The following is a 19097-nucleotide window of genomic DNA, read 5'->3' on the forward strand; positions in this document are numbered from 1 at the left end:
TCCCTTCGCTTTCTCTCCCTCCCCTCTGCACTGTTGCTCCTAACAATCTGGCATTCTTACACTCTGATGTTTTTCTTCCCTCTGCTCTCGCATCAGTGTCTCCATCACTGTTTTATACCAATTTCATTCATCGATTCACCTGAGATTCAATTAGAACTTACCCACATCATGCACATTAAAGCAGACATAAAGGAATTTTTCCCTCATGCTGTTCAAAACCTTTCTTCTTTGAAACAAATATGTCTCAGTATATTCTGTCTATTCGATGAAAGTTGTTTTGGACCCCTTTTTCTTTAATTGTAACGGTACAAAAAAAACAAACAAAGAGTTCACATATTCTTAAAATATCGTATTTTGTCCTCTGCAAAATGTAGAAAGTGTGAGTAAATGATGACTGAAACTATTCCTCTCACCATACAGTTTTTAGGACTCAAGCTGGGACTCCAGGTCTCTTTATTGACCCGATTGTTGCAGTAAAACTGATTTGAGGGCAAATCCCGTCTCAATTCCCTCTTGTGTCTGTTCAGAACTGTAATTTACAGGCAGTGTGATCAAATCCAGACTGAACGGAGTTCAAATGTTCCAGAAATCTCAGCTCACTATAAACATTAGCTCATGGGACTCACTTTAAAAAAGGCTGCTAAAGGAAATACTTTGTCAAAATACTGCACATTCTTCATGTTACGGTATGGTCATATGACGGCTTGATCCACTAGTGTCAGAAAGTAACATATGGGGTCATTATGAGCGCCTGGTGTCCAAAGAACTGCTCAGAGCCCTTCTAACAATCCAAAAAGGAGTAGTTCTACAAATAGTTGCTTAATCTGAATGAAGTGAAATAAAACCAATGCATACTGCAGCGTTTGATTTTCACAGGTAGGAAAAGACAGAAGCTGTTAAGCATGAGGGAAACCCCCGATTGAGTGTGTGCATGTGTACTCGTTCTGATAAATGAGCGTTTCATTCAGACATTGTGTTCTGGCACACAGCCTGCAGCTCATACAGGTTCATGGCTTTCAAAAGCACATTATGTTGCTATCTGAATACTTGCTATCTGTCATGTGTTATTTTGTGCAATCTCTATGTCCCCTCAGGTGCATTCCAGTGTGTTTCCTGTCTATATGTAGGTTTGTGTGTATGTAAGTGTTTCCTTGGGATTCATCACCTTTATAGCTAAGACCATAAGGTCTAAAATTGCTTTAATATAACCGCACATGTACTAAAAGAAGAATCATGATGAAAAAAAAAAACTATGCCAAAAATAGTAATATCAAACAAAGAGCTGACTGGAATAGACAGATAAAGAAAGCAAAGAGATCAAGAGAGCAGGAGGCAGGGGTGTTGAAATGGGGTGTTGGGGATGCATATTAAAAATCTATAAAAAGCATCATATAAGATATTTTGAAAGTATATTAACTAAATTTCCTAGTAATGAGGTTTATTTATTAGACAAAGTATTTTTGGCTATGATTAGGGAAAACTGCATAATTTTGGAAATTTTAAATATGACTTTTATTCTCTTCTGCAGTTCTCATACAAATTGGTTTACTTTCTGTCAGTGGCTCAGCACACAAACCATGGCTTATGAATATTAATTAAGTGATGATAAAGATGAATCTTTGGTCGGTGAACTCCAGGCAAAGAGGAAATATGCATTGTTGTTATCATGGGGAAAATTATTTTTTTTTCAATTTCAATAGGTGCTACACCCTGGTAGAAAAGATTTCAAAAAAATAAAATAAAAAATAAGAGAGATTTCAGGTGGCGAATGTTGGAAGGCGAGTGAACAGCCAGGGGGGGAAGTCTCAATATTTTAAAAAAAAAATTTCTAGGAACCTCTAAGAAAATTTGAAAAAAAGCAGCAAGGAAATGTTCATTATAACAGGAAAGAGAACTACATTAGATCAGTGATCATCTGAAAAAAAAAAGCTTTTCGACGGTTAAATGTTTTATATGTGGTCGAAATTATATCATTAGATTAAATATGTGTGTATATACACACACACACACACACAAACATCTATGTTCAATGTTCATTAATATAAATGCTTCAAAATCTAGATCATCATATTGTAAAAAAAAAAAACAAAAAAAAAAAAACATTCAAGTTTGTTCCATTCAAAACATTGTTTCCTGTACCTGTGGCCAAATAATTCCTTATAGAATGAAAATGAAATGCAGGTTATTTGCAACCAAGAGATTTATTGAACCCTGAGCTCCCTGTGTCTGTTTGTCTTCACAAGAAACTGTGTGTGAGTGTCTTCTCTGATTCAGACAGTCGTGGTGCACAGACTCATAACATCTGCATTATGACTTTAATAAAGTCAGAAATTAGGTTTGTACATGAGGTGGGTGTGTTTACATGTTTGAACAAGAGTGTGTTTGTGAGTGAGTTCTCCATTCCACTTAGTTGAGAAGGCAGGACTCATAGGTGGGCACCATGTATTTGATGTTGATGAAGGCGTCTTCGCCCCCATAGCGTTCAAACACCTCAAGTGTCTCCTGGATCAGGTCTCCGATGTTCTCCCTCTTCTGCTGGCTGTAGTCAATACCGTCACCGGAGTTTTCTGCACACACACACATTGCATCACATTAGCATACTTTGTGATGCTTCAAAGTGTAAATGCCCTAATAAGTAAGACACACACACACACACACACACACACACGTATATCTTCAGTATGAAGCAGCTCAGATGACTGTTAAAGATATTCAGCATGAGTGTGTGTACCACTGAACAAATCTCAAATAATTCATCAGGAGGAATGTGCTTGTTTGCCGGATGTTCTTGTGCATATCTCTGCCACACTCTGTCATGGCATTAGAGAAACCCATCAATCACTTAGGTAACCTAAGCACACACACACACAAATCAATACGTTTACACTCCTCCACCACCACACATACACACAGACTCCTCATAGACACACAAGCCCGCCCGCCCAACCGCCCGCTACCTACCAAACAAACTTCCCTCTGAGGTCGCAGACCCAATTACACAGGAAGTCTGAACACACACACACACACACACCTCTCTGTCTCTCCTGCCTGCTCATTAAAGGAAAGGATGACAGGCAGATGAAAAGAGAGCAGGTAAGTAGGAAGTCTCTCTCTTCTAGCATGTGCGAGTGTGTCTGTGTAACAGTAACCGTATGTCTTCAACTGCCTGTCTTTATCTCTTGATTTCTCTGAACACGAAGCCCTTACACATGTCTCAAAACCCACAGCCAGTTAATAAAATATTAGTACAAATAGGTCTTGTGGTGTGTTATTCTGCTCATTTGTACACAAACAGGCCTTTTTAAGAAGCATAGTGGCCTATAAATCTGACCGCAATAACAATATTTATGTCTTTTATAATTAGATTCTTAGCTAAAATGGCAGTTTTATCGATCCAATCTGAACCTACGGTATATAGTTCATTTTGACATTGTCATTGATGATCACACTGACCATTTTTTTTTACACAACTTGTATGAGCATATTATAATAAATATATACTATCGTACAAACCCTTTTGGTCAGTAGGGTTTTTGTTGTTTTTATTTTTTGTTTGGAAAACAAGGTTTGGAAAAACTTGAGCGTGAATAAATAATGAGTTTTTTTGGGAAATCTATTCCTTTGAGGCTGCACCTGTTGACTAGACAAGCCATATATTGTCTGAAAATAGATGTAACAGACCACCTTATTCTCTCTGGACCCCAGACCCTCATTTTCAAGGTGTGACTGACTGCCTGCTGTGTATATATGTAGTTGTATCTCCTGTTCCTCACATATTCTGTACTAACATGCTCAAGTGGCTGGGCTCATGGGCCACACCAGAGAAAGCTGCTGACCGCACTGCAGGAACTCCTTCATACACACATCACTACGGCCCTCAAACACAGGGAAATAAAATCAACTCTCTCTGTTAATCCTGCCTTCAGGCATCCTTCGCTTTCTCTCTCTCTCCCTCATCATCTTTGTCAATCTATTTTCACCAGAGCAGGAGAAGAGAGAGAAAGTAGGGGGTTAGAATGAGAGCCCGAGGAGAAAAAAATCCTCACCAGAGGCTTTTAAAGAAAAGAGGTATTGCTTTCAAGAGGTAGGAGAGCTTCATTTGCCATCTGTGCATGAACTGAAAAGATATGCTTCTGTTTGGAATCATGTGGAGTCCAGGCTTCGATCTACAGAGTTCAGGGGTAGCATGAAGTTCAAGCAGGAAGGAGGATTCAGCATCTTTCAGAAACTGAAATCATATCCATAACCCCTCGGATAGAGATTCCCTTGCAAAACCTGAGGAAAACAACAACAACAACAACAAAAAACAAACACACCTATTTCTGTAATCAGTAATCTGTAATCAGTAATTAAGATTGTTCTGTAAAAACTTTTGTCTCAGCCTCAGACGGTCCATGGACTGCTTAATAACCCTCTGAGAACACAAAAAATGGCAAGAGCTTTCAGAAAAACTAAATTAAAATCTAATTTCTGGGAATCAAAGTTCATAGATTTTTATCAATCTGCCAGGAAGCAAAGTTGTGTTTACAAGTTCCCATGCTGCAACAAAGAGCATTTCTGAGCAATAATTAGTGACTTGATTTGACAAAGTTTACAAGGTTCATGGCATCCAATTTCTTTTTACTAATTTTTTTTTGTCTTGACTTTAATGTGACTTTTGATTTATGTTACCTTACTGAATAACCTTACTTTGGTTTTCTGACACAAAACTTTTGAATGGTAATGTATGGAAAGGTAATTATGAGATATAGAATAAAACAATAACTGAAGTCACATTGTGGGATATAAAATTGCAGATATAAGAAATTCTGAGTCTAACTTCATCTCATACATAAAGTCGTAATTGTGAGGGGGGGGGGGATCATAATCAAATCATTGTGAGGGATGACTTTTTCATGTAATTCATAATTATCTTTCAAGCTTTTATACATTTCAAATTTACTTGCCCTAAACATAGAAGAAAAACACAACTTGGCTTGGTCACAATAGATGGTCAGACAGTCACTTCCTGTGTGGGCGGTTCTTGGCCAGATAAAGTTGCAATATGGACCAGAAGTTAGTCAGAATCTGGCAGTGCAAGTACATTCAAATTTGATTCTGTTCGTGAACTGGGGGATGTTATTTTGTCTTGAACAAATATTTCTCTTTAAATTTCTCAGTAACTCACTTCCATCTGTGAGTAAGTTTGTACTCTCTCTCTCTCTCTCTCTCTCTCTTTCTCTCATCTGTTCATTGTAAGTGTTAAATGAGTTTCAACAGCTGTGTCCACACCTCTATCCTCACCCCTCACTCCATTCTTTCTCTATTACTCTTTCCTCTTCACATCTAGGCAGACAGGTTGGCGTCCAGAGGGTTGTCACACCATGGCACAGCCTATAAAACTAATCCTTCTCTCTTTCCTAGTCTCTCTGGATATGTTCAGGTCTGGATGTCTGGGGCAGCAGCTGAAGAGCTGATGGTTCTTGTGTTTGGGTTTAAACTGGACTGACCCACACACAGTATGTTGATATTGGATTTCACTCCCATTTACGGCCGTAAAGAGAGTACAAACAATACAACACTGTGAGGCAAGGCATTCGCCAAAGGACTAAGAGAACTCCTGTCCTTTTAAATCATTAGCAACATATTAACATATGACGTAGCTCATACGCATATTCTAATAAACACCTAACATACACTTTAACACACAAAGCAAGAAGCAAAGATGTCAAATTAGAGATTGCCCTAAATAACACATAAAATAGTTTTTTTCTTTAACCATTCTCAGTGTTTGCTCTAACAGGTCCTGACCTTTCTGAGCCCTGCTAATGATGCTAGCATTAATATTCATGTCCAACAGCTTGATGAAATGTACCTTTGCACCAGGAACAGGTGTGCATATGTGAATAGCTCATTTACAACTCATAATGGCTGTATGGGCAATTGTTTATGCAATGACAATACTTAATTTGTTTGAATTATATTCTTTTCAATGCTGAAAAAGAGAACAGTCAGGCAATAAAAAAAATGAAGTTCTTTGTCCTCTATGTTTGATTCCCATTTTATTTTAAGCTTTCTTTGTTTATTTATTTAATTGATTTCCTTTTGCTTCAGATCAAAAGCTGTGGTTCATCTCAGGGATTGGTTCAGAGATATTTATTGACAAAAAAAGCCCTATAAAGAAAATGCCAAGGGAAAAAAAGCAGTAATAGAAAAAGATATCAATGTGTGAATCATTATGTTGAGATAGTGGACGTTAGGAAGTGGGTGTGTCAGTATAATCCCACCAATCAAAACACCCTAAATGACTGTACTATACATATGAATGTTGGTCAAAACAAGTAATTATTTATAACATGAGTGTTTATTGTGGGATAACATTGTTAGCTCTGAATTAGTTTTCCAAGGTAACATCCATAATTGTTCAATTGTATTCGTAGCATTTGGCATAAACTGCATGCTATATGCTAATATTTAGACCTATTATTATATTTATAAATTTGAATACAGTTTATATCCATTTGATTACAGTTTTAAAATAAGATTTCTGTAATAGTACTAATTAAATCATACTAGGTTTCATCATCATCGAATCCGATTTGTTTCAGTTTCATACATTTCATACATCGTATTTTAATTATTTTCAGAGTGAACCGATTCTACTGATTCTCATAATAAATAAATGCTGTTTCTGTTTCTTTTATGGAAGACTGACAAATATGCATTACATTACATGTGTATGCATTACATGTGAAACAGTGAATTGGTGGGTTTTTGTTAAATGTGACCAAAATTCATCACAATTTAAAAACAAAAAACAAAGACTTAAACTACTTCATCCTGTGTGCATTGGATTTATTTAATACACGAGTACACAATTTGAGTTGACATTCTAATTTATTGATATGCATCTGTATATCTTAAATTCAGCTCAAATATTTTGAAGTGTATTTGGTTAACGGAAAATCATGTAAAATGAAAAAAAAAAAAAAAAAAAAAATCAGTTCTTGGAGTTAGCCAAGTTGCCCACATTAGAATTTAGCACCTTCAGTCTGTCCTAATAATTGATGGCAACACCAATGCCATAATGCAACAGTAGTTAGCCAATCATAAAAGAAAGAAGTCACATGCATATGTTTTAAAGGTACAGCAGCGAAATCAGCTGAGAAAAGATTGGGGGGGGGGGGGTCATGTAAAACTAGATTACAACATTAACACAAACATCACAATTGGAATTCATTGACCCTTTAAGCACTTTTCAATTAAACTGTATTTTTTGCTGAGATGTGATAAACACTAAAATGTCCATCTTTTACTGTCCCCATGTTTGCTGTGATTAGTATTTCCTTACAGTGATCAGTAATCTGCATGTCACACTAATGAATTAATGGTCTGGAGCACTTCTGAACCTCTCCTCGTGTGTCCATGAGTTAAACTGCTCTCTGCTCCCTCCATTAGTGGGATGAAGAGCCTTTAGACAGAGTATCTGATCCGTCTCTCTGCTGCTCTACCTCCCTCATGGGGCCTATTAGCATTCCAATCCATTCCACTTCAGGGGTTTTCATTGGTGGAGGTTATTCATTTCTTTAATATGATTGGCTGAGGAGGAAAAGGGAGGGTAAGAAGGGAAACCATGGCTTGTCAGAGTGATTAAATGCACAGCCCAACCATGACACCAGCGCTATGATAAGCTCTCACTTTCTCTGTCTTTCTTTCACTCCCTTTTAGTAAAATCCAAAGCTATGTGACAGACAAAGTGTGTTCTCTCTCTATACTGTTATGAGAAGAGGCGCAGGTCTCCAGAAAATTAGTGTTTTATGGGTCTTCAGGAAGGCTCTCAGTGTGTTTATGGACAACACACCTCCTTAACCAGCAGAGTTTAAGAGTGCAATTTACATAAAGCCCAGTATGTGTGTGAGCTTGTGTGTGGTTTTTATATAAATTATAATTAGTATTCTGTAAAAAGAGGTTAAGGGAGCAGCAGCTTTCCAGGACCACATAGGGTATCATGGGAAATGAGGTAGCTTCTGAGACTAAAACAACCTACTATATGACACTAAAGGTTGGAATACACTACATGACTCTTAAATTCAGAAAAGATTAAAAAAAAAAAAAAAAAACTGTGCATCATGCACTTACCAACTTTGTAATAGTCACAGAGGAAAAACTGACCATCATACACTAAACAACCATGCACTACCAGACTTTAAAGTTGTTCCGATCAAAACAAATTCACACATAAATGTGCGCCTTGCTGCTAGGAGACGAGTGACAAATGAAAGCCATGTGTGTTCAAGAATCGGCTGAAAATATCAAACATGTTTGATATCCTCAAACTGGATGGAATCATAGTCAGTAGCTAAAAAATGAGACCATCATATACTAAATGATTTTCTATTAAATCTGTCATCTCAAATCTGCAGACTGGCTCTGACTTGTGGCAACTAGCATCAACTTCTCCAGACAGTAAATCGTCAGAAAATCAGGGCAAAAAACGTGTAGTCTATTCCATCCTTAAGTCAAACCAAACCTGTGACACTGACAGCTCCCTTTTTGTTCCCGTTAAAGCAGACCAGATTCTGGAGAATTATCAGCCTGAATTCCCACGGCAAAAAACTGCTAAAACATTCCATCTTTCATTCTGTGCGAGCATGTTAGAGACTTGGTGAACCATGTTGGAGACTTAAGCACATATGTTGGTTTATTGCTAGCAGATGTCCTTTATTTGAAAGAAAGAGGAAACCGAGGATACATTGAGGTTTTCCCTAAGCTAGAGACTTGCTAAGTCTGTACAGTAATCGTACATCTAGTACAAAAAAAAAAGTTAATGTTGTTCCAAATCCAACTTAGTTTCTTATGTGTAAAACAAAAGTAGATGTTTAAAAGAACATTAACGTGGACGACAATAGTAGATGTTCAGAAAAATCTCAAATATGCTTGTAACATGAACATGATCATGAACAAAATCAATGCTGTTAGATGCCAGTAAGGTCAAACCGTTCACCGCTGGCATCATGTAAAAATAGAATACTGATTTTTAGTGCCTATATTTGACAGAATTTTTTTGAGCCCAGCAAGAACATTGTTACTTTTCCTAAACGTCATTGCATTAAATAAACAGACATTAAATAAGTTAAATAAGAGAGGGAGAGAGACAGTAAGACAAGGAGAGCTAGAAGGACTGGAAGAGAGAGACCTGCACCAGGATATGTTTCTTCACACTGTCCCACATGACTACCCTCCTCATCAGTGGTGTAGAGGTAAAAGAATAGCCTCTCGCTGCTCACCTCATTACCGTCTGTACACATGACACAGACTCACTCCTCTCTCCCTCTCCTCTCTCAGGGTGGAGGCTTAAATGGCAGCTATTAGGCAAACACAGGGCTATTTGTTTTCATATTTCCTGGCCCCATGCTATCTGACATGATTCTATTTGTGCCTGCAGTGTTACACTGCGTGTGTGATGACTGATGGGGCACCAGGCAGAGCTGGTTCTGCTTGGCTGCTAAACTGGGGCATTTGTGGAGGTGGAGGGCACAGGACACTGATATAACTCATTCATCATATGGGGAGATGGTGAGAGAGACAATTTATACATTCCATTTTTAGGAAATATTGTTATTTGTACAGGCAAACTGATCAAACTCTGTGATTTGATTTGGACTTTAGTGAGAGGAAGAGAGAGAGAAAGTTATGCTTCCTGATGCCAAAAGAAGGCTCATATGTATGGTAGACGCTGACATCCTCCTGAACAGATAAGTGTTCTAACAATATAAAACTGTATTTTCATTAAAATATCATTAAATATGTATATACTACAGGTCAAAAGTTTAGAGTCAGCAAGATTTTTTTTTTAAATGAATACTTTTATTCAGCAATTATTCTGTAAAGCTATCAGAAGTTAAATCATATAAAAGTAAAAAGTAATGCAATTTTATTACAATATTCTATGACAATGAAACTATAATATGTATACATCATATTAAATATTATTTTAATGTATTATCATTGGCTTAATAATAATGGTTATAAACTATATATATATATGTATATATATATATATATATATATATATATATATATATATATATATATATATATACATACATATATATATATATATAGAGAGAGAGAGAGAGAGAGAGAACAACAACATTGAAGTTACTTGCCGAAGCCCATTTTAACTCACGACCACCACTTGGAAAATGTTGATTTTTGGCCACCGTATGGAGATTTGTAGACTGCATTCACACTTCTCACGGGACCAAACACGTTTATACATGAAAGCTGGTATTTATGAACACGTTGAATAAAATAACACAGTGTACAGCAAACAGCAGAGCTTCCCTGAGTGAAGTCTGACTTCTGTAACTCTCTCAGGGGTCACATGACTAATGTAGCCGTCATTTCATGCTTTCTAAAATCAAATGTTTTTTTTTTTTTTTTTTTTGCAGTAGGTGTACCTTATGAGTGTAATCAGAGCTGCAACATTAAACAGAAGCCTGAATAAGGAGCAGTCAAGTTTATTACATCAGTCAGAATGAGAGCGAGAGAGACAGATGGGCCACCAGAGGCTACCACACACTTCCTCACTCTATCTCTCTCTCCAATTATCTACCCTTCTCTTTCATTCTGTTTATGCTTTTTTCTTACATCACCTTTGTTATGTAAGTGTATGTGAGCAAGTAGGTGCGTGTGCAGGTTAATGTGTGTGAAGCACTTGTGTTAAACTCTACTAAAGGCACTATAATATCCCAGGGGTTAATTTTTATGAAAACTAATAGATTATTTATTTATTTGGTATACAAAAGTCACATTAAAAGAGTGTACCATGCTTTACACCTTCCGTCACATTACAACCGTCCTACACTATGACCATTAAAGTTTAATCACTGTGTTAAATGTGATGTGACATAGTAACATGTAACATAGAATAGAAGCACATAGAATAGAAACCTCGCCACATAAAATGATCCTCTCCATCCAGACAATGAGTTGAAAAAGCAGCAGAGACAGAAACGAGAACAGAAGGAGGACTGAAGAAAAGCAGACAACATTCTTATGATAGAGTAAACTACACACAAGCACAATGGGACAACATTTCTGCACACAGAAAATCCCTTTCACCTGACAGATCTCCAACCCAGGCTCATTGCAAAATAATATCATGTTGCTTTGTGCATGTTTTGCAACATTTTTAAAGAGAAATGTCCAGTGGTGCTAAAAGTGTGTTTAGTTTCATCTGCAACAGATGAAAGTGAAACTGCAAACATTTTATAGCACTGTACATAATGCGACAGTTCAGTACTGCAACTGACAGTGTTATCAAAAGCAAATGTGAGATAAAAAAAAAAAAAAAACATTTGCTGAAGTAACAATTGCAATTTAGTTTGATTCTACAGGTCTTTGAGCTCTTTTAGCTGAGCATGTTTATTTTGCTAGAAAAGGCATACATATAGAGTTACGGGATGCAAATGTCAAAATGTATTAGCTTAAAAATCATGTACCATTGGCAAAAGTGCATTGAGGACAGGTCACCACATGAAAATAAATCTTTACTTCATCAATAATTTGTAATCATATTTGTGGGAAAGGGAATAAAACCTGGCATTTTATTGCTGCTAGTAGAATACATTTAGACTGGAAACTGCAATGACTTGTATGTATAGGTAAGTTTTTAGAGTTTTGCAACAATGTAGGCAGAGGCATGTTTTTTCAAATGTGATTGTATTGCAAATGTCATTGAAATCGTGAGATATAAAATCTTTCCGTGATTGCAGGATGCGCTCTCTATCTGTCAGTCATTTTGCAGTTGTGTTCGATTCTGAGAAAGTTAGCAAAACGGCTAACATCACTAAAAGCACTTTTTAAAGAGACAGTATACACAAAAATTAAGATTCTGGCATCATTTACTCATTCATGCAAGCTTGACACAACTTTAGGGTGAGAAAACGATGACAGAACTTAAATGTATTTAGAAGCAAGATAACAGGTTAAAATAGCAGTGTACACAAATGCAAAACACATAACAGCATGCCTCGGTGTGAGTTTGTGCATGTAAGTGTGTGACTGCATCAACCAAAACTAAACTGGCATAAATGGGTGTAAGCCAAGGCTATTTATTTATTTATTTAGTGTGTATGTGTGTGTGTTTAGAGCATAAGTTACACACTGAAATGACTCACAGGAATTATCAAACACAACTGAAATTGTTTCATCATCAATAAAACCTGTTTGAGAAGCTCATGAAATCTGTGCAAAGCTACATGTTCACACACGCACACAATTGATTGGGAATGTTGATTAAAGAGCAAAGATAAACACACACTCACTTCTCACGCTTCAGAGTCATTAGTATTCAAGTCTAACCATCTAGTCCCCAGTGTATGTCTCAGCAATGGCTGCAGGTAACAGTTTTATGAAAGCGAAGGATGAGAGAGGTAGATAGGGAGGGAGGGAGAGACTGAAACGCTTGCCTCTTTTTCTCCAAGAGAGTGAGAACAGATTAATCCTGTGATTTCAGCTGCCTGTATCTGCTCAATAGGGGAAATTACGGCTGGCACAAGGCTCCATTTTCATTAGAGTCCAGACTACATATATATTCAGGCTCTAATTGAGGCCAGGGCCCTCCTGCTCTGTAATCGGGCCCTCTATAAATGTCTGTTTAGTGCTTTCTGCTCCTTTCCCTGTGTTTTAATGATTTCTGTGTGTAGTGGCCCATGGTTGTTTAACGGATCACTTCCTGCTCGGCTTGTCTGTTCGTTCCAAACAAAGTTCGGTGGAATGGAGACGATTCATCACTTTTGGATAAGCCTTTGAGAGAGTGAAAAAATAAAAGAGAAGGAAAGAGAATGCGGATAGCTTGCACATCTTCTATATGTCAGATTTAATGAGTAATGTTTAGCGGAATGGGAGAGATGCATGCTGGGAGAATTTTCAAGAGGAATAATGTTGCGCTTCCAAGACCACGCATGGATGTCAAAAGGAATAGCTATAGTTAAGCTAAAGATTTAACATACAGAAAAAGCACACATCACATATACACAATGTACAGAAATAACAAGGAAGAGCTAAAAAACCAACTGAAGCTGTAAACAGACGTCACAGGAACTCGTGAAGCGAGTCTCCCAGACTCCCCAGTGTATTTCACTACAGCTTCAATGTGTCTGTGTGTGTGTGTGTGTGTGTGTGTGTGTGTGTTTGTAAAATGTGCATGCCTGTAGGTCTGAATAAGGTGTTCATGGTTTAGGCTGCTGCTGAACCTTTGGAGCTCGGGGTTTAGGAGGCTGGAGTAGGCCATCTCACCAAAACCTCTTTGATTTGATATTACATTACTGAACTGTTCAAAATTCTACATTGTTTGAAAGAAGTATCTTATTTTCATCAAGACTACATTTATTTAATCATAATTATGGTAGAAAGAAAGAAAGAAAGAAAGAAAGATTTATTACTATATCAAATAACTCTTTTCTATTGTAATACATTTTAAAATGTAATTTATTCCTGTGATGGCAAAGTTGAATATTCCGCATCCATCAGTGTCACATGATCCTTCAGAAATCATGCATGCTGATTTGGTGATAAAGAAACATTTATTCTTATTATCTTATTAATAGATTTGCTTCACATTGTATTATGTTATGTTACAAAACAATATATTCAAAACACAGCAACTAATTCTCCTAAAAAGGATAGTTTAGAATCTAAATTCTGACTGAATGATTCACATTCAAAAACACATTAAAATGTCATTACCCTTACATAACTGAATTGCAGAAAGTTTTATAATGTCTTTCATTCAGATTAAATCAGTTTCACTGAGCCAAGATAATTTAGGTTGGATTATGTTAAAATAATGTCCTGTTGTACATTATACATACCTCATTAGGCTCATTTTTAAACGTTAATTTAGTTATTTTATTTTCGTCCAACTTAATTTACTAAGCGTTAATATTAAAATATACTAGCAACAGCACACAATTGCATGTTACATGTATTCTTTATTATTATTATTATTATTATTACACATATGATAAAGCAAGAACAAACATTCTGGGCATTGTCTAAAATGTACTCCCCCAAAACACACTGGAAACTAGAAACACACAGTCAAATTTAGATGTCCTCGCAAAAAAAGATTCTTGTAGTGCCAACACAAAAAGTTTACTTAGCTGTGGATTGATCATGATGAAACAAAGCTGTGAGATTAAGATAGCTTTAGCTTTCATTTTAATGAAGTAAACTGAACATGAAGTAGGCTCATTATTTCATTATGAAACCACAAGGAACCCACAGGAGAGTTGTGGGAGATGTAGTTTTTAGGCTCAAGTGAAGCAAGAACTGAGCTGAAACAGGAGGGAAGAGAAAAGAACAGCAACGTCTGCACGGGAAAAGAAAAGAAAAAGAGGAGAGATGTGCCATAAATTATCTGTGGCAATAACAGATCCAATCTGGCCAAAGATGCAAACACCAGCCTGGGCACAGGATGCAGCTTCACACACACATTTAATGACATGGGTATGACACAGGTATTACAAGGAGAGGGTGACTTATGAGGACATAACCCATGTCCCCATTTTTCACAAAAACAAACGTATGTGTGTGTGCATGCAGATGGGAGGCTGAAGGATTGGTTGCCAAGGAGATCCTGACACACTGGACCCACTCCCTGCTGCCCTCAGTTTAGCCTTGACAAGGCAGAGAAAATGCTTAAAGACAGGCTCCCTTTATTCTCCGTCTCTCTTTTTTTACCTCCGCCTTTCCGGTTTCATTCTCTCTCGCTCTCGCTGTGAGGTCTCGTTGCAGAGTTAGAGGGTACTTGAGTAATTAATGTGGAATTCAAATGAGCTTATCAGGTCAAAAGCAGCTTTGCTCCTTTAGGATACTCTCCACTCATGAAAAACTGTTCTGACAAGCTTACAGTACAATACCACATTGTGAATACTGATGACAGCCCCAGATTCATTACAAAACAAAACTTACACACATTCTTTCTTCTTCTCAGAGAAAAGGGGATTAGCCAGCTTAACTTTATAGTGTAACAAAAATGCATTATTAACTGACATGGGCAGAACAACAGCTGAAAATAACACTCAACAACTCTCACACAAGCCTCTGGGAGAACTTTAGGTTCACCATTTTATCTGGTTTGTTCCTTTGAAGGATTTATGGTATGACAGCAGGGATGAGCAAAATTCACTTTCAATTCACGAGCTGGAATTTGAATTGTCTACACTACACAGTATGCTGAAATGGAATGAATGGGAGAATGAACTGAACAGCCACAAATTCAACACAATAACATAAAGAGGAATTTTTATTAGTTCAACACAAGTTGCAACGAAGCATTAATGCATATTTTGACTGATTAAGCTTTTGAAAACATTTTTTTTTTCTGTTGTAGCGGACATTTATACTACTGTTGAATTGTTTGTGGTCAGTAGGATTTTATAGGCAGAATTCAGTAACTATATATATAAAAAGGTAGTATTATGAAATATTATTTCAATATATAATAACATTACTGTGCTATACAGAAATCATTCTAATATGCTGATTTGGTGCTCATGAATATTTCTTATTGTTATCAATGTTGAACATGTTGTGCTACCTTATAATGTTTGTGGGAATATAGTTCATCCCACGAGATTAAAGATTAAATCTGAATCTCCATAAAGTTGGTCAGGAGCAGGAAGCATAAAGTGCTCTAAAACTTCCTGGTATACAGCTGCGTTGACCTTGGACCTCAGAACCCAGTGGACCAACACCAGCAGATGACATGGCACCACAAACCATCACTGACTATGGAAACTTTACACTGGACTTCAAGCAACGTGGATTGTGTTCCTTTCCTCTCTTCCTCCAGACTCTGGGACCCTGATTTCCAAAGAAAATGCTACATTTACTTTAATCAGAGAACATAACTTTGTACTACTTAGCAGCAGTCCAGTACTTTTTGACGCTTATATATATATATATATATATATATATATATATATTATCTTTTAAATATGAAACAAAAACTTGTCAATTCACTAAGCCAGTGAAGTACACAAGAGATGGTCCACGCATGGTCCACTCAAGGCTTCTTACTAACTGTTTATCACACTAATTCTAGACAAAAAATATTGGTTCGTCCATTTTGTGGAAGCTGTCCAGAAAATCCAACAGCTGCAGAAATAGGATATTTCATTACAGCATGAGACTGTGTGTAATAGAGGAAACTGGTGAAACTGGATGAGAGACCCTCTGCTCTATTTCATTTTTCATTGAGGCTATGTTTCACTGCATCGTATGAAAAGCTGTATATATATATATATATATATATATATATATATATATATATATATATATATATATATATATATATATATATATATATATATATATATATTAGAATAAATAATTTATAAATATTTATGAACAATTTTTTTAATAAGGACATAATAAAGATGTCCCAAGAGGGAATGTCAGATTTAGTTAATTTCTGAGTACAAAATATGTCCCCAAAGAATAATTAATTAAACACAGACACAGACACAAACACAAACTCACACACACACACACACACACACACACATAAACATTCCTCAAGGCAAACTAACATACACAAAACCACCCCCAACCCCACACATACCGTCTTTCACCTACTTTATCTGATTAAGGATAAAATATAAATATATATTATTTTAATATGAAACTAATTGCAATCACAATAAAACCTAAAATCTTGATAAAAATCCTAATATATATATTAGAATAAATAATTTATAAATATTTATGAACAATTTTTTTAATAAGGACATAATAAAGATGTCCCAAGAGGTAATGTCAGATTTAGTTAATTTCTGAGTACAAAATATGTCCCCAAAGAATAATTAATTAAACACAAACACAAACTCACACACACACACACACACACACACATGAACATTCCTCAAGGCAAACTAACACACAGAAAGCACCATTCACACAAAACACACACACACACACACACACACTAACACATGGACACACATACATTTGTTAACCAGGATGTTAGGAAATGTCCATCTAGGCATTGAAATTTTGGGACTTAGATACTTTCTCTATTAACTGGATTGCGTTTTCTCATTTCAGCTCTCATTAACTACTGGTGTCATATCAGATGAGATCTGTTTACTCTAATCAGAGCTGAGGTTCAGCCCTATTACTCACCGAAATCAAATCAGCCTGTAAACACAGCAGTACAGTACCTCATAAATGGCAGTGTTTAATTATGTTACTTTGTTTGTGAACGTACAGATGCCGTCTCAACCTTCATGCAGCCACATATGGCATTGATTAATTAATCTCCCCCTCTCTCGTTCTCTGTAATTTCCTAATTCTTCCTGTGCTTAACACCTGTCAAGAGAATCTGAACCTTAATTTGACAACCTCAATACAAGATGGCACATGGACATGAATGGCACCCTCGCTGAGCGCGGGAAAAGTTGCAAGCGCGCAAACAAACATATGCTGTTCGCATTTCCTGCGAGAAGCAGATTTCCTGGAGTATCGAGTATTCGAGGTCTGATTGCAGAAATGCAGAATAAACAAAACTACAACAGATGTCCAGTGCAAGGAAAGACGGCCAGAATGGATCGTATCTCTAATTGATCCATTTATCATGAAAATGATCAGTAGAGTAAAAAAGCTCAGATGGAAGTTGTCGGTGGAGCGCACATGGCCTGAGGGGGTGCGGCCGTTTGGCTGGTTATTGAGAGTCATTAGAGTGTCTGAAACAGCAGGAGTTCTCCCCACCCCACTCCACTCTCAACCAGAGATTCCCGTCATACTGAGATTGTGAGCCAGAGGAGTTTAAACAAATCTTTGTTAAGGTCCACATCTGGAATCAGGAGTAGTTCTGCATTTCATTTTCTCATCTCTAAACAAGTCTAATTTTGTTCTTGCTCTCTTTTCTTTTTATATTCCACACACAAATCTCTCTATTTTCTCAATTTGTTAGTATAATTCATTTACATTCATTGTATAAATCATTTTCACTTGGCAAGAAAATCCTATAGACTTGGAGGTGGGCTCTTTCCTCCCAGTAACCTTGTAGCAAACGCTTTGCTCCAAACACCTTAGCATTCACATTGAAACAGTAGTTTTGGGTCAGTAATTTAGATTACAACTTGCCCTGCCAATGATTTCAATCCCCAACATTTTTTTTTATATATATATATAATTTAAATTTCTAATTGTATATACATAATTTTAAACTGATCATTTTAAATATTTCTTTTTACATGTATAATTCAATTTATATTACCGTTCTAACATGTTTAATGTTTATGAAGGAAGTCTTATGTTCACCAAGGCTGCGTTTATATGATCAAAAAAACAATACAAATATATTTTAGTTTCTTCAGTCAGTGTCACAAGATCCTTTAGAAATCAATCAATATGTTGATTTTTATTTTGGATGGTATTGTATATTTTATAATGATTTAAAAAACCCTTTTACTACACATTTTTCACACATATAAATGTTTTTTTCTCCATCAAATATTGAAAAATAAATGAAAATATAATATAAAATATAAATGAAAATTATACAGGTATTCTAAACTTATGATATATCAAAATATTTCATCCATTTATACTGTGCTACCAAGACATCCTATCACAAGTCATTTTTTGCTACGTGAAAATAAATCTATATTAGCAAGTTAAAACATATTAAAAAAAATAACAAGCAGAATTTACAATATTTTTTAAGTTTGGGTAGCTGAACCAAAACTCTCTCACATTGGCCTGTTGGGCGGTTTCTCCTTACTGTTGAGTCATGAAATGATTCCAGAAGCACTTCAGGTACGTGATAATAGCCACCCCTCTATACTATAAACAGAGTTTGATCATTACTTGCTGATAATATTAACAGTAAAGCCATAAATATCTCACAGATGGTTTGCTACGCCTTATTTCAGAACGGGAGCCTGTACATCACAAATAAATGTCTAGAAATAGACAGAAATCTCTATCACTTTCATAATTTGTCATATTTCAGGTACATTTAATGAGCTCATAGTAGTCTCTGATTACAAACATCTTCTGCATTTTCAAAACTCAGCTGTGCACTGTAGAGAGAATGTGTG

The 19097-nt window shown here is 36.3% G+C and overlaps 1 protein-coding gene across 2 annotated transcripts in view; it reads right to left on the reverse strand.

Annotated features, from left to right (window-relative positions):
* Positions 1 to 2182: 2182 nt before the first annotated feature.
* Positions 2183 to 19097, reverse strand: part of LOC128031576 (parkin coregulated gene protein-like) — a 75622-nt gene continuing 58707 nt past the window's right edge. For both annotated transcript variants that reach the window (XM_052619896.1, XM_052619897.1), the window contains one exon: positions 2183 to 2567. In XM_052619896.1, the coding sequence (XP_052475856.1) occupies positions 2407 to 2567 (161 nt within the window). In that variant the 3' untranslated portion in view covers positions 2183 to 2406. The remainder of the gene's footprint in view (positions 2568 to 19097) is intronic.

Source organism: Carassius gibelio, chromosome A17, assembly GCF_023724105.1.
Source record: "Carassius gibelio isolate Cgi1373 ecotype wild population from Czech Republic chromosome A17, carGib1.2-hapl.c, whole genome shotgun sequence".
Classification (NCBI taxonomy): Eukaryota; Metazoa; Chordata; class Actinopteri; order Cypriniformes; family Cyprinidae; genus Carassius; species Carassius gibelio.